General features: G+C 41.5%; 1 protein-coding gene across 22 annotated transcripts in view; it reads right to left on the reverse strand.

Annotated features, from left to right (window-relative positions):
- LOC106574331 (muscleblind-like protein 2a) overlaps positions 1 to 26,613 on the reverse strand; it is a 73,611-nt gene that overhangs the window by 44,142 nt on the left and 2,856 nt on the right. For 2 of the 22 annotated variants that reach the window (XM_014150180.2, XM_014150176.2), the window contains exons 1-2: positions 24,889 to 25,991; positions 13,258 to 14,096 (exon numbers count right to left, since the gene is read on the reverse strand). In XM_014150180.2, the coding sequence (XP_014005655.1) occupies positions 13,258 to 13,431 (174 nt within the window). In that variant the 5' untranslated portion in view covers positions 13,432 to 14,096; positions 24,889 to 25,991. Of the gene's footprint in view, positions 1 to 13,257; positions 14,097 to 24,888; positions 26,004 to 26,613 lie in introns of those variants that run through there. The other 20 variants (XM_045697556.1, XM_014150179.2, XM_045697557.1 and 17 more) reach the window with 16 other exon arrangements.

Here is a 26,613-nt window from a genome sequence, read left to right on the forward strand (position 1 = left end):
TTAAGGAAAAAAAAGCATTTCTCAGAGAGCATCTTGTTTTATCAAAAGAAGAGAGAGAGAAAGAGAATGATTTAGAGCCTGTGTGGGAGAACTAGGTGAAGCCTCTGTCCTACAGATTGATTTTTTTCTGCTCTGTCTCCCATTATTGGCTTGCTAGTAATACTGGGTCACTAACACCCTATGCTGAATCTTTGTATTAGATCATGAAGGGGAAGAAATCAATACAAAATGGCTACGCTTTAGTTCCCAATAACAGACTAAAGCAGCCAATGCTTCAAACGGCCTAGACCAGTTTTGCAGAGGTCAGAGCGAGGGCTGTGCTATATCAGTGGTCTGACTTATTCTCACAGCGTAATTTGTGTTTAGGAAGTCCATTCCAGGACTGTGGTTTCCAGCCCACAGAGACTGTCACTGGTCCCGCCCTGCGGAGACGAGCAGGCCATAGCAGGCAGGCGGGCACACACACACAGATGCACACACACACAGATGCACACACACACACACACGTCAGAGCAGTGGCCCATTTAAGAGGGAAACACTGGGCTCATCAGCTGCAGCAACCATCTGCGCCAACTTAACCTTCGCCTCGTCCCATTAACTGTTTAACTGCCTGTCTGGGGTCACAAGACAGTAGCAGGGAAGAGTGACGTCACAGGGACCAAATTAAGTCTGGCGTGTGAGTGTGGCGGGGGTGTCGAGAGGCCTCTGTTAAGAGGGGGATGCTGCCTGTGGGAGGGATCATCAAAGCCTTCTCTCCTCCTCACCGGTAGCGCTAGCCCTACTGTTAAAGCTCAGGTCAGCAGCCAGCGCTTCTTTGTTGCTGTGAATGCCCCGGGGGGGAAATCACTAGCCTTACTATGCTTTGCTGCCTGCTGCACGGCATACATTCCCCCATCCATGCATGTTTGCTCGGGCGAGGGTGTGGCCCAGTTTAGGGGATTACCCTGAGGAATGCATCTCCTCCCCCATCCCCTAAAAAGTTTGCAAGCTTATATACACACACATGAGAAGTCAAGACGAAGACGAAGTGAAGCATTCCTTCCTCGAACGCAAACGTAGCAAATAGGCGAGGTGTGATTTTGATCTAAATTCAAGATCTAAATTAAAAAACAAGATTTGAAAAGTGTGCGAAGTTAAATCCATGTTCCACTACCCAGATCCTGTACTGAATGAGGGAGGGAGCATGAGGGAGCGGGTGCTGCACAGAGCTCAAAGATGTCAGGGGATGTTTTTGGTTGAATCCGAGTCAAGATCTTTGACAATTGGTTTAAATCTCCCACCAGGCTTCCTGCCTGACTGCACATGCTAAGATGTTCTTACAGAGGAGAGAAAACAAGGGCATGTTCACCCTGAGGGGCTATGTCAGTGTCCCAAATGGCACACTATTCCCAATATAGTGCACTATGTAGTCAATAGGGTGCCATTTGAGACTCAACGATATTTATCTGACATTAGGAAAACACAAACCTAAAACAACAATTACTACTAGTGTAGCTTACCGCTTCTGTTTAATAACTCAAATCTGATAGGCTGAGGCAGCGTTGGAAAACAGGTTGGATGTAAACACTCAAGTCAGACATGGTGGTGGTCACCGAGAAGTAGCGCTGATGGTGAAGATAACAGGCATGGAGGCGAGGGAGGAATAATCCAACACCTCACAACAGCATTCTGCTGGCACTGTAAGAATCAAGCACAGTTTTGACTTTTAAAATCACAATTAATAAGAATATATGGACAGGGGGGGGGCTGATCCTAGATCAGCACCCCTACTCTGAGATACTTATTAGATTTGTCCCCTCGTCATTTTAATTCTAAGGAATCCCTTCTTGGTATTCATACCCCTTGACTTATTCCACATTTCGTTGTGTTATAGCCTGACTTCAAAATGGATTAAACAAAAAAATAAAATAAATCTCACCCATCTACACACAATACCCCATAACGACAAAGTGAAAACATGTTTAGAAATAGTAACTAGAGGTCGACCGATTAATCGGAATGGCCGATTAATTAGGGCCCATTTCAAGTTGTCATAACAATCGGAAATCGGTATTTTTGGACACCGATTTGGCCGTTTTTTAATTTTTATTTTAACTAGGCAAGTCAGTTAAGAACACATTCTTATTTTCAAATGACGGTGGGTTAACTGCCTTGTTCAGGGGCAGAACGACAGATTTTTACCTTGTCAGCTCGGGGATTGGTTTTTGCAACCTTCCGGTTACTAGTCCAATGCTCTAACCACCTGCCTTACATTGCACTCCACGAGGAGCCTGCGTGGCAGGCTGACTACCTGTTTACGCGAGGGCAGCAAGAAGCCAAGGTAAGTTGCTAGCCAGCATTAAACTTAACTTATAAAAAACAATCAATCAATAACATAAATCACTAGTTAACTACACATGGTTGATGATATTAGTAGTTTATCTAGCGTGTCCTGCGTTGCATATAATTGATGCGGTGCTTGTTATTTTTTCATCAAATCACAGCCTACTTCGCCAAACGGGTGATGATTTAGCACTGTCGTTGCACCAAACCTAACCATAAACATCAATGCCTTTCTTTAAAATCAATACACAAGTATATATTTAAACCTGCATATTTAGTTAATATTGCCGCCCGCTAACATGAATTTCTTATAATTAGGGAAATTGTGTGACTTCTCTTGCATTCCGTGCAAGCAGTCAGGGTATACAGTGGTGGAAAAAAGTATTTGATCCCCTGCTGATTTTGTACGTTTGCCCACTGACAAAGAAAGGATCAGTCTATAATTTTAATGGTAGATTTATTTGAACAGTGAGAGACAGAATAACAACAAAAATATCCAGAAAAACGCATGTCAAAAATGTTATAAATTGATTTGCATTTTAATGAGGGAAATAAGTATTTGACCCCCTCTCAATCAGAAAGATTTCTGGCTCCCAGGTGTCTTTTATACAGGTAACGAGCTGAGATTAGGAGCACACTCTTAAAGGGACTCCTAACCGCAGCTTGTTATCTGTATAAAAGACACCTGTCCACAGAAACAATCAATCAGATTCCAAACTCTACACCATGGCCAAGACCAAAGAGCTCTCCAAGGATGTCAGGGACAAGATTGTAGACCTACACAAGGCTGGAATGGGCTACAAGACCATCGCCAAACAGCTTGGTGAGAAGGTGACAACAGTTGGTGCGATTATTCGCAAATGGAAGAAACACAAAAGAACTGTCAATATCCCTCGGCCTGGGGCTCCATGCAAGATCTCACCTCGTGGAGTTGCAATGATCATGAGAACGGTGAGGAATCAGCCCAGAACTACACGGGAGGATCTTGTCAATGATCTCAAGGCAGCTGGGACCATAGTCACCAAGAACACAATTGGTAACACACTACACCGTGAAGGACTGAAAGCCTGCGGCGCCCGCAAGGTCCCCCTGCTCCAGAAATCACATATACATGCCCGTCTGAAGTTTGCCAATGAACATCTGAATGACTCAGAGGACAACTGGTGAAAGTGTTGTGGTCAGATGAGACCAAAATGGAGCTCTTTGACATCAACTCAACTTGCCGTGTTTGGAGGAGGGGGAATGCTGCCTATGACCCCAAGAACACCATCTCCACCGTCAAACATGGAGGTGGAAACATTATGCTTTGGGGGTGTTTTTCTGCTAAGGGGACAGGACAACTTCACCGCATCAAAGGGACGATGGACGGGGCCATGTACCGTCAAATCTCGGGTGAGAACCTTCCCTCAGCCAGGGCATTGAAAATGGGTTACGGCTGGGTATTCCAGCATGACAATGACCCAAAACACACGGCCAAGGCAACAAAGGAGTGGCTCAAGAAGAAGCACATTAAGGTCCTGGAGTGGCCTAGCCAGTCTCCAGACCTTAATCCCATAGAAAATCTGTGGAGGGAGCTGAAGGTTCGAGGTGCCAAACGTCAGCCTCGAAACCTTAATGACTTGGAGAAGATCTGCAAAGTGGAGTGGGACAAAATCCCTCCTGAGATGTGTGCAAACCTGGTGGCCAACTACAAGAAACGTCTGACCTCTGTGATTGCCAACAAGGGTTTTGCCACCAAGTACCAAGTCATGTTTTGCAGAGGGGTCAAATACTAATTTCCCTCATTAAAATGCAAATCATTTTATAACATTTTTGACTTGCATTTTTCTAGATTTTTTGTTGTTATTCTGTCTCTCACTGTTCAAATAAACCTACTATTAAAATTATTGATTGATCATTTCTTTGTAAGTGGGCAAACGTACAAAATCAGCAGGGGATCAAATACTTTTTTCCCCCACTGTATGCAGCAGTTTGGGCCGCCTGGCTCGTTGCGAACTGTGTGAAGTCCATTTATTCCTAACAAAGACCGTAATTAATTTGCCAGAATTGTACATACCGTAATTTCCGGACTATTAAGCGCACCTGAATATAAGCCGCACCCAGTGAATTTAAAAAATATATATTATTTTGAACATAAATAAGCCGCACGTGTCTATAAGCCGCAGGTGCCTACCGGTACATTCAAACAAATTCACTTTACACAGGCTTTAACCTCTTACATCTAGACGTTCCGCTAGCGGAACACCTGCTCCAATATCCAATGATAGGCGTGGCGCGAATAACAAATTCCTCAAAAATACAAAAACTTCCATTTTTCAAACATATGACTATTTTACAGCATTTTAAAAGACAAGACTCTCCTTTATCTAACCACACTGTCCGATTTCAAAAAGGCTTTACAGCGAAAGCAAAACATTAGATTATGTCAGCAGAGTACCCAGCCAGAAATAATCAGACACCCATTTTTCAAGCTAGCATATAATGTCACAAAAAACAAAACCACAGCTAAATGTAGCACTAACCTTTGATGATCTTTATCAGATGACACGCCTAGGACATTATGTTATACAATACCATGCATGTTTTGTTCAATCAAGTGCATATTCTAGTTTCATATGCATATTCTAGTTTCTGGGCAGGAGTAATAATCAGATTAAATCGGGTACGTTTTTTATCCGGCCGTGAAAATACTGCCCCCTAGCCATAACAGGTTAACGAAACACGGCTTATAACAAAAAATTAAAAATTAGCAGTAAGCTTTAGTTGTCTTTTTGCACTGAGTCAATTCCTCACGCTGCCGTTTCCAACGTCTTATCATCGACTCATTAAGACCAAGCTCCCGTGCAGCAGCTCTATTTCCTTTTCCAACAGCCAGATCAATCGCCTTCAACTTGAAAGCTGCATCATATGCATTTCTCTGTGTCTTTGCCATGATGAGGGTGACAAAATGACTACCGTAATCAGAATGATGGGAAGTTTGAGAGCGCTCGATTTAATCTAAACGTAAACAAAAAAGTTGTTTGACCTTAACCCGTTCGGCAATTTCATTGGTCTAATGAAAGCTTCATGCCGCCAAAAAACTGAGTATGTCACAGAATGTGTTTTTTGGGGGGGAAAAATTTGAAAGCCGGAAAAATCCATATATTAGCCGCTTCATTGTTTAAGCCGCGATGTTCAAAACGTGGGGAAAAAGTTGCGGCTTATAGTCCGGAATTTACGGTAATTATGACATAACATTGAAGGTTGTACAATGTAACAGCAATATTTAGACTTAGCGATGCCACCCATTAGATAAAATACGTAACGGTTCCGTATTTCCCTGAAAGAATAAACGTTTTGTTTTCAAAATGATAGTTTCCGGATTCTACCATATTAATGGTATTTCTGTGTGTTATTATGTTATAATTAAGTCTATAACTTGATATTTGATAGAGCAGTCTGACTGAGCGGTGGTAGGCAGCAGCAGGCTCGTAAGCATTCATTCAAACAGCACTTTCGTGTGTTTGCCATCAGCTCTTCGCTGTGCTTCAAGCATTGAGCCGTTTATGACTTCAAGCCTATCAACTCCCGAGATTATGCTGGTGTTATAACAATACTGAATGAACAATGAACACTTATTTTAACTTAATACATCAATAAAATCAATTTAGTCTCAAATAAATAATGAAACATGTTCAATTTGGTTTAAATAATGCAAAAACAAAGTGTTGGAGAAGAAAGTAAAAATGCAATATGTGCCATGTAAAAAAGCTAACGTTTAAGTTCCTTGCTCAGAACATGAGAACATATGAAAGCTGGTGGTTCCTTTTAACATGAGTCTTCAATATTCCCAGGTAAGAAGTTTTAGGTTGTAGTTATTATAGGACTATTTCTCTCTATACCATTTGTATTTCATATACCTTTGACTATTGGATGTTCTAATAGGTACTTTAATATTGCCAGCCTAATCTCGGGAGTTGATAGGCTTTAAGTCATAAACAGCGCAATGCTTGAAGCATTGCGAAGAGCTGCTGGCAAACGCAGTAAAGTGCTGTTTGAATGAATGCTTACGAGCCTGCTGCTGCCTACAACCGCTCAGTCAGACTGCTCTATCAAATCATAGACTTAATTATAATATAGTAACACACAGAAATACGAGCCTTAGGTCATTAATATGGTCAAATCTGGAAACTATCATTTCGAAAACAAAACGTTTATTCTTTCAGTGAAAAATGGAACCGTTCCGTATTTTATCTAACGGGTGGCATCCATAAGTCTAAATATTGCCGTTACATTGCACAACCTTCAATGTTATGTCATAATTACGTAAAATTCGGACAAATTAGTTCACAACGAGCCAGGCGGCCCAAACTGTTGCATATACCCTGACTCTGCGTGCAATTAACGCAAGAGAAGTGACACAAATTCGCTAGTTTAATATTGCCTGCTAACCTGAAATTATTTTAACTAAATATGCAGGTTTAAAAAAAATATACTTCTGTGTATTATTTTAAGAAAGGCGTTGATGTTTATGGTTAGGTACACATTGGTGCAACGACAGTGCTTTTTTCACGAATGCGCTTATTAAATCACCCGTTTAGCGAAGTAGGCTATGATTCAATGATTAATTAATAGGCACCCCATCGATTATATGCAACGCAGGACAAGCTAGATAAACTAGTAATACCATCAACCATGTGTAGTTAACTAGTGATTATGTTAAGATTGATTGGTTTTTATAAAGATACGTTTAATGCTAGCTAGCACCTTACCTTGGCTCCTTGCTGCACTCGCATAACAGGGAGTCAGCCTGCCACGCAGTCTCCTCGTGGAGTGCAATGTAATCGGCCATGATCGGAGCCCAAAAATGCCGATTATCGATTGTTATGAAAACTTGAAATCGGCCCTAATTAAATCGACCTCTAGTGTGGGGTACAGAGATTAGGTAGTCATTCAAAAATAAAAAATTATGTTAAAGCCATTATTGCACAGAGAGTGAGTCCATGCAACTTATGTGACTTGTTAAGCACGTTTACTCCTGAACTTATTTAGGCTTGCCATAACAAAGGGGTTGAATACTTATTGACTCAAGACATTTCAGCTTTTACATTGTTTATTAATTTGTAAAAATATTTAAAAACATAATTCCACTTCGACATTATGGGATATTGTGAGTAGGCAAAAAATGTCAAATTAATATATTTTAAATTCAGGCTGTTACACAAACAAAGTGTGGGAAAGGTCAAGGGGTGTGAATACTTTCTGAAGGCACTATGTCATAGAAGACTTCCAATCTCACATTGAAACAATTGAGTCTAGTCATAGGCAGTTGATTGAAGCACAACCATTAATTTCCATGAGTGAGAAGCGCCCTAAATTAATGCCTGTGCCGAAAATTGTCACTGCGGACGTGTCTAGGGGTGTAACAGAACACGTATTTGTATCAAAATTGCTCGGTACGGGGACCTCGGTTCGGTCCGCACTGTGAACCCAAATTAATACATTAAAAAAAGATATACAAAATAAAAACACTTGGCCTATAGGCTATGCCTACACTGTGGTGTACGCCTCGACTAAATCTAAGCTGGAAAAAAAACATTTCAGGATGTTCCATTAATAAAACTAGAGCGTACCTTGTAATCAAAATTTGAATCTTGATTGGAGCATTTCAAACTGTCCTTTTTTTAAGCGCAGCTGGGAACTAGTTCTGTATGATGGCGAGTGGTGGGGGTCGATAAACCAGGAGGATTCCATCAATGTTTGAATATCCAGTTTGTAATCTACTGGGGAGCCAAAATGTTCCCAAAGGCGATGGACAAAAATAGTGTATTGCCACTGCTCAACGAGAATGGCCTACGCAGCTGCCAACACCTCAAACATATTGACACAATTACACTGAAATCCCCCCAGTATTCCTACCACCGGAGAAAGACGGAAACGCAACAACAACAAAAACACTACAACTTCATCTCCCCACTGCATTCAAGCAGAGGATTCTGACCGGGTCAAATAAGTTATGAGTGATAGGTATGTTTATAGCCGTGGATATGCGCCCATTCTTGGTGGTTGAGAAGAATAGGAAATTTCAGCACCTCGTAAAAGTGCTCAAGCCACCTTATGAACTTCGCCCTCTCGCACCCATTTCAGCCTACCCACCTCTATAAGGAAGCTAAAGCCGAAGTTGTAAATGAATTGGCCAATGCACCCTGTATTGCGCTTACTACAGATGTACGGACCTCCAGGGCTTAACAGCGAAAGCCCATCACATTTCCCCGGAGTGGGAAATGAAAATGACTGTGCTACAGACACGCCCCCTTTATGAGTCACAAGAGCGCATATTGTAGCATAGGCCTATATAATGTCTGAGCCATGTTTACATATTGATTTCACACACATATTGCACTTTATAATACTGTTATTGATGAATAATCATGCATTTTCATTAAAGAAAATCCAAAGTGTTGGTATTCCTGATGGTGCTTCCATCAGGCATTATATGACTCATGATCATATATGGAAATCAGGAATACCAACACTTTGTATTTCTTAAATAAACATAAATTAACTACAGTAACGGTTGGCATTACATTTTCCCGCTGTACCGAAACCAAATCATGACCCCAAAACAAAAACTGCAATATGTAACGAAAAGGTGTGTTTGGTAAACTGTTATACCCCTAGACTTGTCAGTAACAGACGGCACTCAACAACAGGCTATTCACTCACAGCCACCGTGACACAATCACATGACTCCGGCATTTATGTTTTCATAGACATATCTTCTGTCCTTCGTTGCTGTCCCCCAACCCCTCCTCCTCCTTCAGGGTCATGGTTCCCTTGTTTAGTATCTTTGAGAGTAGTCTAACTGTTGTCAGGTTAGTTCAAAGCAAACCAGTAGGCTATGCCACAAAGCGTGATAGTGAGCCAACTTAGGCCAATTCTGAAATCAAAACCGGATAACCGTTGTCACAAAGGTGGCTCACCTTTTAGTCAGGTAAATTGCTATGGCAACACATCATTCAGCTCTAACCTGCTCTGGGGTAGGCTCACTCCAATTAATCCTGAATGTGTCTTAGCTCAAACCAAACCTAGTTTTTAAACCCAGATTATTTTAAGGGACAGTTTTGCCTACAGTAATGATTACATAGCTTGACACACAGTGTGCATGCGACACAGAACTTCTGTCCATCGGGAGAGAAAAGTACCTGAAAGGACGCACGCAATCCACAAGACAGTACGAAATGCTGAGAGCAGCAAGACAAAGTCACGATGGCACAGTGAACATAAGCGATGCCTGTGACAGAATTAACTTCTCTTGCACTTCTTGTTAATGCAAAGCACACAGAGGAGGGAGAATGCAAAGCCTGTTGTTCAACCTGCCTCTGCAGGTCAATCCTGCCAGCGTTTATCTGGGCTCTGCTGCCAGTGGCCTGACTGGCCTCTGGCTCACTGCCCTGCCCCCGCCCCGTGGACCCTCTTGGTCGGGTGACTGCCATGCCTCAGGGGGCTCGGCGAGGAGGCTGAAAGGCCTGGCTGTTCTGTTCTCGTCTCGTCTCGCCTTATGCCTCTATGCAGCAGAGTACCTCTACCTCACCTCTCTGAGGTTAAACCTTTGAATGGATCCCTTCAGATCTCCCTGTGTCACGCCTCGCACTAGACAGGCTAGATAACCTTGGTCACAGATGGGGTGGCGGAGGAGGATCCAGGCAGGCAGATATAATAGGAGAGAGAGCTCGGACTCTGACATTAGCCTGGTGGTGATGTCTCAACTGGCTCCCGAGGCACATGAGGATATGCCTCGGAGGGACAGGTCAGCAGAACAGGGCTCCCCAGATAACCACCAGAATAACACTGAGTTTACAGTGAGGGTTAGGAGGACACACCGTTTCAACACAGATCGTACCCTTGCAGTTAGTTCCTTCATATTTGACTCTGTGGCATCTCAGTATCCGTTTACACTTCATATGAACAATAACACCGCAATTAAATGTCAGTGACAAATCAGACGTTTCAATGCAGTTTGCATCTCTACAGAACATCTCTAAGCTGTTGCAGGGTTTGACGGAGCCGGGCAGCTGCAATAGACCGCCAGTCAATTGGCCGATTGCTCTGCAATAACTCACAGAGATTTACAAATAACAAGGGGGTTGCCAAGAAAACAGCTGATGGCCCCATAAATACAACACCATTTTCAACAGCGAGTTGCCTCTAAATGACGTAGAGCTGCCAAGACTCATGTAGTTAGAGAGTGGTTATTGGGCTTGGTTCTGAACTGAAGCAGGCAGAATTCCACACATGCCAAGGAGGTAGTGATCATTACAGATGTTGACATACATAATTTGCAAATGAAAAGTATAGTATATTGGCCCTAAATCAAGCTGGACAGAGATTTTATATAATGTAGAATGCACATTGACCGTAACCCACACTCCTGTAGGGTCAGCGACAGTGGGAAAAACACCAGAAAAATAACAGACCCCCAGTGAGTTCCCAGTAATGGTATCATGTAAAAAGCGCATCTCACTCTTATGTGCCTTTGACCCAAAGCATGACCTTGAAGACTGTGTTATAAACACCGCATAACCTTCTGGTTGGTGTCCCTTTACAATTGCTGCAATAGCTCACACCATCTAAAAAGCTAAAGGCATTGTGACGTATGACTATTGTTCGGCAAGATACCTGCTCCAGTTTCTCTGGTCATTCATCATTGTCACTGGGTAGGTTTCAAGGTTCAGCTACTGCTGCCGCTGTCTTCAAAATAAGGGAGCCTGCACTCCCCCATCCCCACTGCAGTAGTTCGCTGTGTAATGTTATGTAAGGGGACCTGCTTTTAATATGAGGTTCTTGTCAGGTTCTTTCATCTTGAAAGTTCTCAGGGTTTTATTTGTACTTAATTTTTTTATTGATTCCTGTTGAATTATTGGATTACGAGGCACCATGATTGCAGTATCAGCCTAGGTCTTTTCAATGTCTAAAACAAAATGTTTACACAGTGCAGAAAAAAATATGGATAAATAAATATAAAGCATAAATCCTTGAAACACTATCTAGATAGTGCCAAGTAGATGATTTCTAGATGTTCAATAAGGGTCAACAACATTTCAACTAACTATCCACCAGCCCCAACCCTAATCCTAAACTTAACCCTTAACCTAGATAGCCCTTACCCTAACTCTTATTCGAAACCAAACCATAACCCTTTCGTAACCGTCGCAAGCATTTGCTGATCAACAGATAGTCTGTTTATCGTATGACTATCTGTTGATCATCTATATGGGACTATCCAAATAAAGTGACCATGCACCATACTCTTGTAGTTTTATGCTATTGCTATTACAACAACTGCTTGCATAAGCTAAATAAAAACCATTCACCTTATCCAACATGTTGTTTTGTGCAACAGCTGACACAGTCTAGAAATAGAACCATTGGACACCTCTACACCGATCAGATGTTAGTCACTAGTATAAAGGATGGACGTGGAATGGTAACAGAGCTAAACGTATAAAAAGCCCATCCACAACTGGTGGCAGTGATCACAACAGAAGACCTCTGACATTTCGCGCTATAGGTCAAGCTTGTCGGACTCTGGCATTGCGTGGAGAACTGACACACACTCTCTAATTTGAGCACCCCCTAGCATTGGAACAGCAAAATGTTGAAATCAGGTGTCCTTACATGATACTGAGGTAGGAATGATCTATAGCGCATGTTGTTTACACATTACCTGCTCCAGATTGAGTCCCCTCATATTACAAAGTTGTTACGTAATAGGCCAAGCTAATTTTCTTCGATTGAATATATAAGTTACCTTAACAGACTCTGAGCCTTCAACAGGCTCTTTTATAATCTTTTATAATTAGGGAGTTGTTTAACAATGATTAGGCCTACAGCAAGACAGATCTATTAAAACCTGGGTAAAAGTGAAGCCATTATGAAACAAAACCTGTTGGTTCTTAAATTGTAGTGCCCAATTTAAATATATAGTAAATCTGTCCCAATTTAATGAGCAAAGGATTTGGAGAGCAATACCACAGAAGCTCTTAGAACAGGGGAGTCAAACTCAAATCACTGTAAGGGACATATAGAAAAAACAACAAATTCGTGGGCCAGACATAGCCTGTTTGTTTTTAGAAAAATATGTTCATTAAAAATGTACATAGGATGCTGTATAGAGCGTTTTATTATTAAACAAAAGATAAATAATATGTGTCCAGCCTTTGCTGCTATGCTTGCAGAGGTGCATAATATGCTACAACTCTAATCAAAAAGTATTTCAAAATTGCAAATAACAAAAACGTAGGTAGGTTGTTGTAACATTTAAACTTAAAATATGTTTATAATTTCTCTCTCTGCATGGAGCACAGGTAGTTGAAATCAGCTGTATGTTGCTATAACAGGCCTACATGTTTACCTTTCAAATGGTGTTTTGTTGCATGTTTAGTTTTTTGTTTATTCATTGTCAAGCTTTAAAAAACTGAAGCCAGACTGCAACATTTTAGTAGCCTAGGACTGTGGCATGTATTCATGCACTTTCCCTCCACTGTGCACTTTGGGAGCGTATCAAACTGTTGACTCATCATACTCACGTGTGTCCTAATATATACTCACATGTGAATCCTTTATCTAATAACTTTTTGACAACCAATATGACATTGTCTGTAGCACAGCAATGACCCAGTTCTGACAACACGCTTAAATTGGTCAGTACCATTACGGAGAACAGTTGGGGATGCTGCAAATGTTTAGTGATATGATACAGCACACTGGCTGGCTCATGGGTGGGTGTGTGTGTGTGGGTCTGGGAAGAGGAGTGTGTGGCAATGCACCGCCTTTGGCGCGCAGAACGGGCCTGACAGAAATGTGTCACGGGCCGGATCCTGCCAGCGGGCCTTGGTTTGACACATGTGCCTTAGAATAAATACTTCCCCTTTATCTGTGCTCTGCATTCCTTACCTTTAGCGAGTCAAAGCAGGCAATCACCCTTCCGTTCTCCACCTGGCAGCTTTTGGGCGGGTGCGCAAATTTGCATTCCTCGTCAGTCCGCGAACATGTCCCCCTCTGGAACTGTCGGCACACCTCCAGTGTCAGCCATTTTGTGTCTCGCATCGAAGCAATATTTAAAGCCATAGCAATGCCGGGGTGGGGTAAAGCTAGCCACTTGTTTAAGGAGAGGCTATACTCTAATGGCTCTTCAGTGTGCTAAAAAAAACCTTGCCCTTGCAGACTTCGGAGCAGCAGAGTTGGTGGACTTGCAACCTGGATGTGGGCGCAACTTGGGAGATGGCAGCTATCAGAGAAGCTGTCAATCAAGAGACGTCAATCAGTTAGTCCCAGGTGCAGGCCACTGACGGGTCAACGGGGGCATGCTCAGAGGCAGGGTGGACTGACGGACCGCCCAAATGTGGTGGTAGTGAGAAGGAAGCGGGAGAGGGGCGGGGAAGATAATTGAAACTGGTGCTATTTCGAGGGCGATGGCACTGCTTGGGCGAGAATATAAATTTGTGCAGACGGTGGGTTGGGTATTGACTAAACTTCTCCGAATGAGTCAGTCAGCACTCTGTTTTGGCAGAGCGTCCAGCCAGTTCCCCCAACCGTTGCAGTTAAATCTTTCTGCTTGGGTTTCTGAGGCTGCGCAGCGACGGAGCCTGATAAAGATGAGTTGGTAGGGCAGGGGCTGAGGTTGACCTATCTTCTGTCACAGAGAGGGAGGGAATGTTGCATGCTTGGTGGAGGAGACGTGCAGGCAGGCAGCTCAAGTAGGGATGTCTGACAAGGCACTTTCTGTCGACGATCTGTGTGAGAGAGAGAGGGGTTATTTTCAGAGGAGTAGTTAAACAACTGCCTGAGGCATTAATGCAACAGTCTTTTTTTTATTTTAAGCTAAAACAGTTCATGAAATAAACTGGAAATGTGTTGCTGGGGACTGCATTATTTCCCAAAATCAATTAGTGGACAATCAATTACAAAACTCTAGAAAAATATATAAAATGGCAATAAATCCACTGTTCACAAGATAAAGCTGTGAATGTTCTTTAACAATACAGACCCATAGGAAAAAGTATTCAGAGATTTTTCTGCCATTGTAATACTTGGGCAGGCCTCTAAAAATGTTTTTGGGATGGAAAAACACTTTCAGTGGAAACTTAAATGACTAAAACCAGACATAAAATTAGGAAATAGAAAATAATAGTAAATTCAAAAAACAATTAATTTTTAAATATTATACATTGTTATTATGCGAAAGCAAAATAACACAGCATTAGCCAAGGCAAAATGCATAGAATTGCAGGAATCTAGCTTTAAAAATCATTAAAAAATATATTTGAACTCGATGGAGAAATTTTTTTAACTGCAGAAAATTTGCTTAAAAATTCCAACATTTCTATACACCGCCAAGAAGGGGAAAATGTAATTTTTTTAAATAAAAGTCACGTAGACAGGCTGACCACGCTCATTGCCACGCCCCCTGACATGCCCATCACCTAAGCCCCTTTTTGATCTAGAAAAAATATATAAAAAATACTGGTATTGATGCTATAACAACGAAGCATTTGTGTTTAGTGAGTCCTTCAGATCAGAGGCAGTAGGGATGACCAGGGATGTTCCCTTGATAAGTGAATTGGACCACTTTCCTGTCCTGCTAAGCATTGAAAATGTAACAAGTACCTTTGGGTGTCAGGGAAAACGTATGGAATAAAAAGTACATTATTTTCTTTCGGAATGTAGTGAAGTAAAAGTATTCAAAAATATAAATGGTAAAGTACAGATACTTAAAAAAATGACTTAAGTAGTACTTTTTACTTAAGTACTTTACGCCACTGGACTTTACCCCCAAAACTGAAGATTGTGCCCTAGAAATGTAGGGCCAAAGCCAAACATTGAGAAATAGTAATAACAGTGTTTCGCCTATCATATTAACAAGGAGAATAATTATGACTGTCAAACACATTGATATACAGATGTCTGGCGCCCTGTTTTTAGTGGTGCGTGTGTGTGATAGAGTGAGTGTGTCTGCATGCGCCCTTGTTTGTGTGTGGCTAGGTAGGAGGAGGCTGGCTTGAAGTGTTGTGTAAGCCAACAGAGGGCGGTTGCGAGGTTATTCAGCTGCCACTTGGTCTGTTCCCGATCATTACTTTGCGTCATTGTGCGCCAACTCGCCCGACGCAGCTCTCAGGCGTGTTGAATACAAAGCAGAGCGGAGAATGGCAACGACCCCTGTGCAATGAGACAGCAAGAGTGCAGTACGCTAAGTCAGTGCGGGACAGGAAGGATAAAGCCCCTGGGGTCCACCCACCCTGTCGAGTAATGCCGTGACGAGAGCCGCCAGCTAATAGAAAACGTGCAGCGCAGCAGTATTCCGGGAAGCCATCCAACAGGCAGAGCGAGAGAGACCGAGACAGATGCATGTGCCAGACACAATTACACCACTGCCTGGGTACCTAGAGCGCCTCAACACCCACCAGACACGACCAGTCAAATTAGACGTCGGATCATTGATGCGGCCAGTGGATTTTCAATTCACAGAGAGAGAATATGAGTCTCACGCCTCTCGCTCTGAATCTGATTTCAGGCAATGTCCTCCGGCTACTCGGGTTGGGGAGGGGGAAAAGGACTTGCTAGATCAAATTTAAAAAAGGGACATAGCCTAGCCTTTAGCTTACTTTTTGAATCCATTACAAACCGACTACCGTGCCTGTTTCCCTTAGAACATATGGAAATATTTTCTGGTGATAACTGGGAGAAGGAAGTGGGGGTGGGGCAAGCGAACAAGGGAGGGAGGGTTGTAAAAACCTGCAGCTGCTGTTTAAAATTCTCTTCACCGTTTCATATCCCACAGATCCCTCCATTCAAAGACATGGGGCAAAATAAGTACAACACTAGCATAGTGAGCATACTGCACTCCACAATGAACAAGAGACATTGGTCGGACTCAATACAAACAAATAGACCTATGTACAAATCATAGTCAAAACTTTGAGGGAGTAGCTTTAGTGGTCATGAAAAAATGCAAGTCCAGACAGCAAAAGCCATGGCAGTGGCCTACTGTAAGATAGACTGCTTATCTTGATCGCTTGGCTCGATATCATGGGCAGTTATGTCACATTCAGGTCTGCTTGAATATAAAGTTAGAATAAAAAATAAAATTCCATATCTATGACTATAACCATGCAACAAGCTGCTGGTGCCAAATTAAAGTAGGCCTAACCATTATCAGCCATGATGCTCCATTTCTGGACCTGGAAACCAACATATAAGCATACTTTATGGGCTAATTTATAATATTATAGTCACATTCTCATGAAATAATCTTTAGAAATTAACGGTAATTAATGTATGGTGTAATTTGAGTCACTTTTATTGCAAATAAAAAAATATGTTTCTAAACACTTCTACATTAATGTGGATGCTAACATGATTATGGCTAATCCTGAATAAATCGTGAATAATGATGACTGAGAAAGTTAGACACACAAATATCATACCCCTCTCCTGTTATTTTAATGGCAAGAGGTTAGCATGTCTTGGGGGTATGATATTTGTGCATCTGTTACTTTCTCATCTAGTTTAGAAACATATTCTACTCTTATTTATAATAAAGGTGACTCCAAAATGACACCACATATACTATTAATTTCAATTGGGCACAAAATAATCTATAACAACCAAAACCATTTTGTAAGTCGCTCTGGATAAGAGCGTCTGCTAAATGACTTAAATGTAAATGTAAATGTAAAACAAACAGCAAATGCATCCAACCAATTTGTAGATTCACAAGCTTGATAGTCATTGTGAGGTAGGAACATGGGATCAAATACAAAACTTTTACTACTTTAATACACAGACAAATTTCTCCCAATACTTTTGGTCCCCTTAAAAAATGGGGAGACTGAACAAAAAGTGCTGTAATTTATAAATGTTTCACTCAATATGGATGAAAATTAGGGCGGATTTCATTTAGTCGACAGGCTGTTTGTCAACCGAGAATTGTTAAGTTCAGCAGTTGCAAAAATATTTTTTTTACATTTCACATCTTGATTGACGCCTCTGTGGACTAATCCATTTCGGAGGCCGTGGGGATGGCACACCAGTAGTACATTTACTGTTAATTCCCAAAATGTCTCATTTACAATGTTTGTTTGGTTACTAATTTAGGTTAATGCATTCAATGTATTATTTTTAATTACTACCAGTCTTTCACAATTGTCATTGTCGTAGTGGACACGTTATTTGCAGAGCGCACAACCTAGGCTACACTTGTGAGAAACAAGTTTTGGTTTATTTCATTCCATTTACGAGTTGTCAATTTATTCATTTTGTTTGGAGTGCTTCTGTTGAGTAAGGACATCAAATCAAATTTATTTATATAGCCCTTCTTACATCAGCTGATATCTGAAAGTGCTGTACAGAAACCCAGCCTAAAACCCCAAACAGCAAGCAATGCAGGTGTAGAAGCACGGTGGCTAGGAAAAACTCCCTAGAAAGGCCAAAACCTAGGAAGAAACCTAGAGAGGAACCAGGCTATGAGGGGTGGCCAGTCCTCTTCTGGCTGTGCCGGGTGGAGATTATAACAGACATGCATCTGATTATGCATAGAAGTAGGCCTAGGCTACTTGGCCTGCACGCAAATGAGAGAAATCTGATAGTATTTCTGATTGTCTTAACTCTACACCACTAATAAGCTGTGGAACTTCCCAAATAATTTTCCTTCACCTCAAACAGCAAGTAAACAAAGTCTGTTTTAACATCCATTCAGAATGACAATAATTCCTCAATGTAGCCTATTTGAAAAGTCTCCCTTTCCATTACCACTCAGCGTGCCTACAGCTGTGTCTGTCCCGGGAAACTGAGGGTCCAAAATACTTTATACAAGGTTGTAAGTTTGTTAGCTTGACTTCAGACTGGACCAAGTTGATACAATGTTTCAAGTTCCTTGCAGACAGGCCATGTGATTATTATTATTTTTTTTATTTTATTTTTAAATCAGAATATTTTCTACCTGCAGGCTGCAATGTGGTTATTTGTTGGCTATGTAGGCTATTTCTGCATAGTAGGCAATGGAAATAGAAGTTATTTAGATTTGTATAATTTTAATTTAGATTTAGATAGAATTTGTATTAATCACAACAATGATTGAGATACAAAGACTATATTAAAAGCAATGAAACCGCTCCAAGAAAATGTGCATACGAAAATCATAACTGGCATGCAGATCGGTAGAAACAGTAAGATAAATAGGCACTCCAAAAGGTTGCCGACCCCTGGTGTAGCCTATTACCAGCAACTTAGGGAGCGTAATGGCAGAATCTGCAAAGGCCAGCAAAAGCGGGAGGTAGGTTAAGGAACAGTTATTTTTTTCTGACCATTGACTCCCCCAGTCATTTGTGTGTCTAAATTATTTAAATCAGTGTGCTTAAAGCATCAGACAACATATAGTTGATCATATTAAAACACATAGGTTGTGTCTATATAGAAAAATAAAATTTTGAACAGTCGATTAGTCGAAAGAACAGACGACTCTTGGTCGACCAAGCGTTTTACTCATCGTGGATAGCCCTAATGAAAATACCTTCAAATTAAAGCTGCCAGTCCGCACTTTAACCTCATAGTTATTGTATAATTTACAGTACCATACATAGACTTCGAGTCATTGTGCTAACGCTAGTTAGCATTGGCTCGCAAAATTACCTTTTAATTCCTTCATACTGGAAGGAGAGACATTTTCTTATTTACGGATAGCCATGGGCACACTCCAACACCATTTACAAAACAAAGCATGTGTGTGTTTAGTGAGTCAGCTAGATCAGAGGCAGTAGGATGACCAGGGATGTTCTCTTGATGAGTTGGTGAAATGGACCATTTCCTGTTACGTTCAAAATGTAACAAGTCTTTTTGGGAGTCAGTGAAAATGTATGAAGTAAAAAGTACATAATTTTCTTTAGGAATGTAGTGAAGTATAAGGATAAGTTTTCAAAAATATAAATAGTAAAGTGCAGATACCCCAAAAAACAACTTTAGTAGTACTTTAAAGTATTCTTACTTAAGTACCTTACACCACTGGCCACATGTAATACAGTGTAGAGTGAATTTGCTGATCTTGGGTCAGTTGAGCATTTTCCCAACTAATGCTTAAAGTTAGGATTGTGTAATGCAGTACTGCATTTCCTCACCAGTTGTTTATATTTTTTTCTACGTTTTTATTTGGCACAGAAAACACTTTGTTCCTAAATCATGGGAAATTCTGAATCACCATCATTATCATCATCACTTAGAAGCCAAGTATTTCTCAATTTCCTGGCATCAGCAATTCCCACAAATCGATGTGTTATTTGAATAACTGTCTGGGTTACAGTGTGAGTGGGGGCAAAGTTTTTTATTGTAATGGTATTTTGCTAAAAGATTAAAACAAAATGGCAACACAGTGTCTTCTTTCAATGTATTATGACCCCATATCAGGGTGAGATAGATAAAGCAAAAAGGCATTTATCATATCAGGTACCAGTGTAATATCTTATTGGCCTACTCTAACACTCTTCTTTCCTGGTTCAGAAAATACAAAGAACACAGCTAAGATACCTGGTAGCCTACATATCATGGAGAATGCCCTGGAAATCAGGTTACTTGAGCGAGAGAAAGCTCATTCAGCCATTTGATATAGCACAGCTTAGCCCTAGCATATTACTGAGCCCCGTGTTCGTACTGTAGCCTGGCCTAAGATAGCATATATACTGAGCATGGGCTACATAAGGGGCGGCAGGTAGCCTAGTGGTTAGAGCGTTGGACTAGTAACCAAAAGGCTGCAAGATCGAATCCCCAAGCTGACAAGGTAAAAATCTGTCGTTCTGCCCCTGAACAAGGCAGTTAACCCACTGCTCCTAGGCCGTCATTGTAAATAAGAATTTGTTCTTGCCTAGTTAAATAAAACGTCAAATAAAATATACAGTACCTTCAGAAAATTCACACCCCTTGACTTTTTCAGCCCGAATTTAAAACTGATTAAAGATTTTCCACTGGCCTACACACACACACACACACACACACACCATAATGTCAAAGTGGAATTATGTTTTTCAAAATGTTTACAAATTAATTAAAATAAAAGGTTGAAATGTCTTGTGTCAATAAGTATACAACCCCTTTGTTATGGAAAGCCTAAATAAGTTCAGGAGGGAAAAAAGTGCTGAACATTGTATGGACTCACTTTGTGCAATAGTGTTTGAACATAATTGTTTGAATGACTACCTCATCTCTGTACCCCACACATACAATTATCTGTGAGGTCACTCAGTTGAGCAAGTGCATTTCAAACACAGATTCAACCACAAAGAACAAGGAGGTTTTTGAATGCCTTGCAAATGTAACCTTTATTTAACTTGGCAAGTCAGTTAAGAACAAATTCTTATTTACAATGGACGGCCTACTCCGGCCAAACCCGGACGATGCTGGGCCAATTGTGCACCGCCCTATGGGACTCCCAATCACGGCCAGATGTGATACAGCCTGTAAAGAAGGGCACCTATTGGTAGATGGGTTAAAACATTCATTTTTTTCTTTTTTTAAAGCAGACACTGAATAGCCCTTTGACCATGGTGAAGTTATTAATTACAATTTGGATGATGTACCAATAAACCTAGTCACTACAAAGATAGAGGCGTCCTTCCTTAACTCAGTTGCCAGAGAGGAAGGAAACCGCTCAGGGATTTCACCATGAGGCCAATGGTGACTTTAAAACAGTTAGAGTTTAATGGCTGTGATAGGAGAAAAATGAGGAAGGAGCAACAACATTTTAGCTACTGCACAAAACTAACCTAATTGACAGGGTGACAAGGAAGTCTGTACAGAATAGCAAGACACTAAAGTAATGCTGTAATTAGATATTTATGCATTTCATTTTCAATAAATTTGCAAACATTTCTAAAAACTTGTTTTTATACTGTCATTATGGGGTAAAAGACAAAAGCAAATTGTTACGTCTTTCGTAGGTATTGGACCAAGGCGCAGCGGGTTGAGTGCTCATAATTCACTTTATTTGAACACTAAAACAACAAAACGTACGAACGAACAGGATGCAGGCTAAACACAAAGCTATGCAACTATAACTACCCACAATACCCAAAACAAACATACTCCTAATTATAGGACCTTCAATCAGAGGCAACAATAACCAGCTGCCTCCAATTGAAGGCCCCAATCCCAATTACTAAACATAGAAATAAACACCCTAGAAACAGACATAGAACTATACAACATAGAACTAAACACCCTAGAAACAGACATAGAACTATACAACATAGAACTAAACCAAAAACCCCAGAAACATAAATCAAACGCCCCTCTACATAAACACACACTCAAAACCATATAAAACAAATACCCCCTGCCACGTCCTGACCAAACTAATTACAAATAACCCCTTTACTGGTCAGGACATGACACAAATGTTATACATTTTGAATTCAGACTGTAACACAATAAAATGTGGAATAAGTCAAGGGGTACGACTACTTTGAGGCTAGCCTAGCAGACACACCTCCAGGAAAGAGTGCTGATGAGGACGAGTGTAGGAACAGATGGTTCACAGATGGGTAGGGCCATGCGACACCCTTGTTGTGACCTGCACAGATCAGTCCTGTACGCCCCCGCCCAGCTCTCTCTTGGTGCTTTCAGGACAGAGTGATGTGCGCAGTGCTCAACAGTCAAGCTTTTTTGACTTTCATCTACAAAATAAAAAATTATCCCACTAGGTACACTGAAATGTGCAAACTTTAAAAACTGTAGTCTATCGCTCTGTCCCTTGAAAAGAGGCAGGCAAAACCATCCCATCCAGTAAAAGTTCAATGTTTTACAAAAGAGCAGCTAGCCTACCCAGCCAGGAAAGGAGATTTAAGAGCAGACCAGAGATTTGTGGGGACTGGGGAAAGCTACATGTTACGACTAGACCTTCATGGATTACAGTTACGAAAGCCAGCTGGCCAGGAATTATCTTGGCCATCTCCTCATTTGAATGAGAGCAGGCCAGTGCAGGATTCTCTCAAGTAAAAGTCATTAGCTTGACGTCTGAATACCACCCACGTATCCTATTAGCTGTGTATGCGCTGTTAGTCTCTCCTGGATGTTGTCAACCTGAGAGAAAGGCATAGTCTACACTTTGCATCGTTTCCATTTTACAGACGATCTTATTAAAGCACCAGCTAGCTGTTAAACAGCAGGCCTATAACAACCAAGCAAATGAATACCTGCTCTTTTGAATTTATTACAACACAGAGATGGCAATCCACCATATATTTGCATATGGCCAAGAGGAACATGAGTAGGCTACATTTTCCATGAGAGCAAAGAGTGTGAGTGTGCTTCAGTGTAATGAAAGCGAAAATGTCCATCTCCAGTTGGTTGTAAAAAAACAAGAGTAATAGTGTTCTTGTTTTTTTATGATCAGGCTAGTTAAAAATTATTTCTGTCATGTTTACCATCCTAATAATAACAGTTCTAAAAAGCATAATTTGATGAAGGCATTTTGTTCTGAATTTACATAAGGTCAACTGCCGTATCGTGCAATCCGTTTGCTGAATATTCTTCATAAAAATATAGCTCTAGGATACTTATTGAGCTGCAGATTTCTCTTAAAAAGATCTTGTTAAATTCACATCACATGGGAACGTATTTAAATAAGCTTAACTTGTATATCACAATTTCCTGGAAGTCTAAACAAATGTCTTAGCAATGCATATTTTCGAAGCACAACTCATAGGCCTGCTATTCAAATATTAGGCTAGGATAAATGGATGGAAATTAAAAGTATGCCATCCTGCAAATTGATATTGGCATTAGCTCCTGGAGCTTCAAATTATCAAATGTCATTAGCGTAAGGAGAAATGAGAGACACTAGCTAAGCAGAGGTTAGTGGACTAAGCTAAGCAGGGCTACTAGGAAGAGGCAAAGCAGAGAACATTTAACAAAGTCAGCAGAAATGTGGGCCTCATATCCTAATAGCCTTAACTAAAACTCGGTGACCACAATGGTCATCTCATGCCACTGACACGGGGAAACTGACCTATAGGATATTTAACCAATCCCCTGCCCTGATTAGCCCATCTACAGGTCAATATATATCTGATAGCCAATGAGAGGGCTGGATTTGAAGTGTATGTAGCCTGTAACAGACAGAAGACCCATTTACTGTGACTGTCAATGACTTTCCAGAATTGAGTACTAAAAGATGGGGTTGCAACTGTGCATTCACACAAAGGTTACTCAGGAAGAAATGCTGTGACACTATTATATCATCCAACTTCAGATGATCCTCTAATAGCCTGTCTTTTTAAATTGAGCATTTAGCTAAATTAAAACACTTCCCGGTAGTTCTGGAAGAGAAAACCCTTAACACTAAAAACAACTCAACTGTCAAGCTATGACTCATGACCAACTAGCAGGCTAATTGTCAAATTGCTTCCAATGTGGCCTGTTCATTTTAAAGTAGAATTATCCTTTCACTGAAAACCCATGCTAATGTGAGGGCCAAATGATTCAGCTTTCTTTTCCATCCATCACAGCAAACACACAAAATCCGTGCTTGGCCATAAAGAGCTTATTTTGAATGTAACGTAGATTGTTGTTACTGTTTAAAAGGTCTGGAGGGGGAAAAAAAATTGCTAAAAGCTCCCAATCCTTTAAAAAGGCATGGCTAATTACCTTTCTGTGTCAGCAGTGACAACTCGCATGTGAATCAATTTAGGGAGGGAGTAGCTCAGGCTTGCAGCCCTGGCCTTCCTAATGAAGAGCCATTGCATGTCTGTGACGTTACTGTTTTTTGTTGTTTATTTTTGTAACAGGAAGGGCTTAACGGTCTTCCATTTCAGAAAACACCCACTTCGTCCTCCACTTCCCCCCACGACTGCCAACTGTTAGACAGACACCTTTCTAGTGTTTACCAGCTCGTTTCCAGGCCGCACCGGTCAACATTTACAGCTCCCTCCCATAATAGCACAGTACAGAGCAGTGGATAAAGACCTTACTGTGGAGTGTGGCTGTGGACCTCCTCTGTGATAAAAGACGTGGGACCTCCTTAAAATAGTAAGAAGCCCAAGCAAGGCTAATTAGGGAGCCAGCCCTCAGCTCTGTTTCATGTTCACCTCCAGTACAAGAGAAAAATATTTTATCTACGCCTATGAACTGCATTGAAAGTGAAACTCTTTTCTGACATAAAAGGAAAGTTTGAAACCGCCTATGGAGCGGGCTACAAACAAATCTTTCTCTGGCTAGTCCACGTGCTCTGAACTTCATGGAGAGAGAAGTCTGCATAATTTTTCTGCATCATGAAGGGAAGGGAGAGGCACTGTCTGTCTGAGGTAGTTAGTGTCCCTAGTCATCAACAAGTCCCAACACAAGCGAAATTCAAGCGGCTGTAACCAGCAAAGTGTTTGTTAGACTGTACCAGCGAGCTCCCCTCACCCATTTGTGCTCCCCCTCTCTGTAGCTCCCTCTCCCACACAGACTCTCTCTCTTTCCTCCCTACCCACCCAGGATGGTATGCACCATACTGCAGCAAACTACTTAAAAAAAAATAGATCAGAGAGACGTTCTTCCCACCTCGTTTTTTGCTGAGTCCTGTACAGCTCTGTCGTGCCTCTCTCTTTAAGCCACAGCATAGATAGAGACACCAGGTGCAGCTGCTATGCCTCGGAGTAGTTCCCCTTCTTCAGCGTCTGGAGCTAATGACCATGTGAACTGTTGTCATTCCCTGGGAGGAGCTGCCGAGCGCTGCAGCAGCCAGAATCCCATGCCTAGACAGAGATTTTTTCTCTTTCTCTCAGCCACGGAGGGGAGGGGAGCGAAGCAGGCAGGAAGCAGAGCAGTGTCTGCTCAACTATCTGGCTGAAACGCTTACAGCCATCCCCCACAGCCAGCCCCTTCCTGCCCACCCGCCTCCAGCCAGGTCTGCCCACTCCCTGCTCTGGCCAATAGGAAAAGGGATATCAGGTCACAGCTCTTTTCTGGTTGGCTCGCAGGGTACTGACTGGCAGGCAGAACTCAGAACTACCCAATGACACAGACACTGCTGGATCTTAAAGGTATTTCCCCAATTTCATGCCCAGCTAAACTTTTACGCGCCATCCATCCCCCTTTTGGCCATTCCACGAAGGACACAACATGTAGGCTACTAGGCAACCAACATGAAAACATCACATCCTCCTCTGTATCACTATAGGCAAAACAAAAACACAGTTTATATAATAAATATGAAATTATCTGATGTAGAGCATAGTAACATGACATAAGCTTAGCAGCATCCCCTCAGGAAAGAGAACATTGTCTCTCCTCCCCACCCCACCCTGGTGACGACACAAACAGCAGCCTATTTAGTATCACGTGAGATGTTGTGGATGGAGCGGCGGCAGCACAGAACTGATGAGTCAGAGCCCCGGCTTCATGATTTTTCGAATCCAACACAACAGCTGTATTCGCTCCAATTCTCTATCCAACTCTCCCTCTTTTTTTTTTTTTTTTATCTCGCTCACCCTCTCCCTGTCTGTGTTGAGCTCCCACTCCTATACATGGACAGCAGATTATGTGGTAGCCTGAGTGCTTTATCAACATCAACGAGGCTAGACATGCTCTTTCCAGTCCACTGCCAAATAAACCTGATAACCCTCAAGGCTAGCTCGGACAATAACACCTAGTGATATGGTGTGAATCTATCTTCCTAAACAAAGTGAATTGTGTATCCTACCTCAGCAGTTGACACACTAAAACATTTATGTTAGCGCCATCCACCAATGTCACCTTTGCATGCGACCCACTCATAGACCATAATAGGGGACCCAACTTACAGAGTCGTATTCAACAGACAGAGGTGGAGGGGAGATGACTGCAGGAAAACAACTGGAAAATATATTGGGGAGCAAGTGGTCCTAAACAAAGTCCAATATTCTACCTAAATTTCAAGTCTGTAGAAGATCACTGCAATAATGCCATTACACTTAACACACTCAAAGTATGGAGGTCAGTTCAACATTTTTTGGGAAGGTCCAAACTAACCTCTGCTCTTACCCCAATTCTTAACAACCCAGATTTTGGTCCAGGATTGCTGGATGCTGGCTTTAACTTTTGGCTTAATAAGGGCATACGGAGACTAAATTACTTATTTGCTTATAAGATTTTATTGTCAATTGAGCAGATGGTCGAGAAATAGACTCCCAAAGCAGGACTTTTTCCGCTTCCTACAAGTAAGACATTATATTCTGAAGAGCACCACCATAATTGGCAACCCTGATATGTGTCTGTCATTGAAAGAATGCTTTTTTTCCCACAAAG

The sequence above is a fragment of the Salmo salar genome, chromosome ssa16 (assembly GCF_905237065.1).
Source record: "Salmo salar chromosome ssa16, Ssal_v3.1, whole genome shotgun sequence".
Classification (NCBI taxonomy): domain Eukaryota; kingdom Metazoa; phylum Chordata; class Actinopteri; order Salmoniformes; family Salmonidae; genus Salmo; species Salmo salar.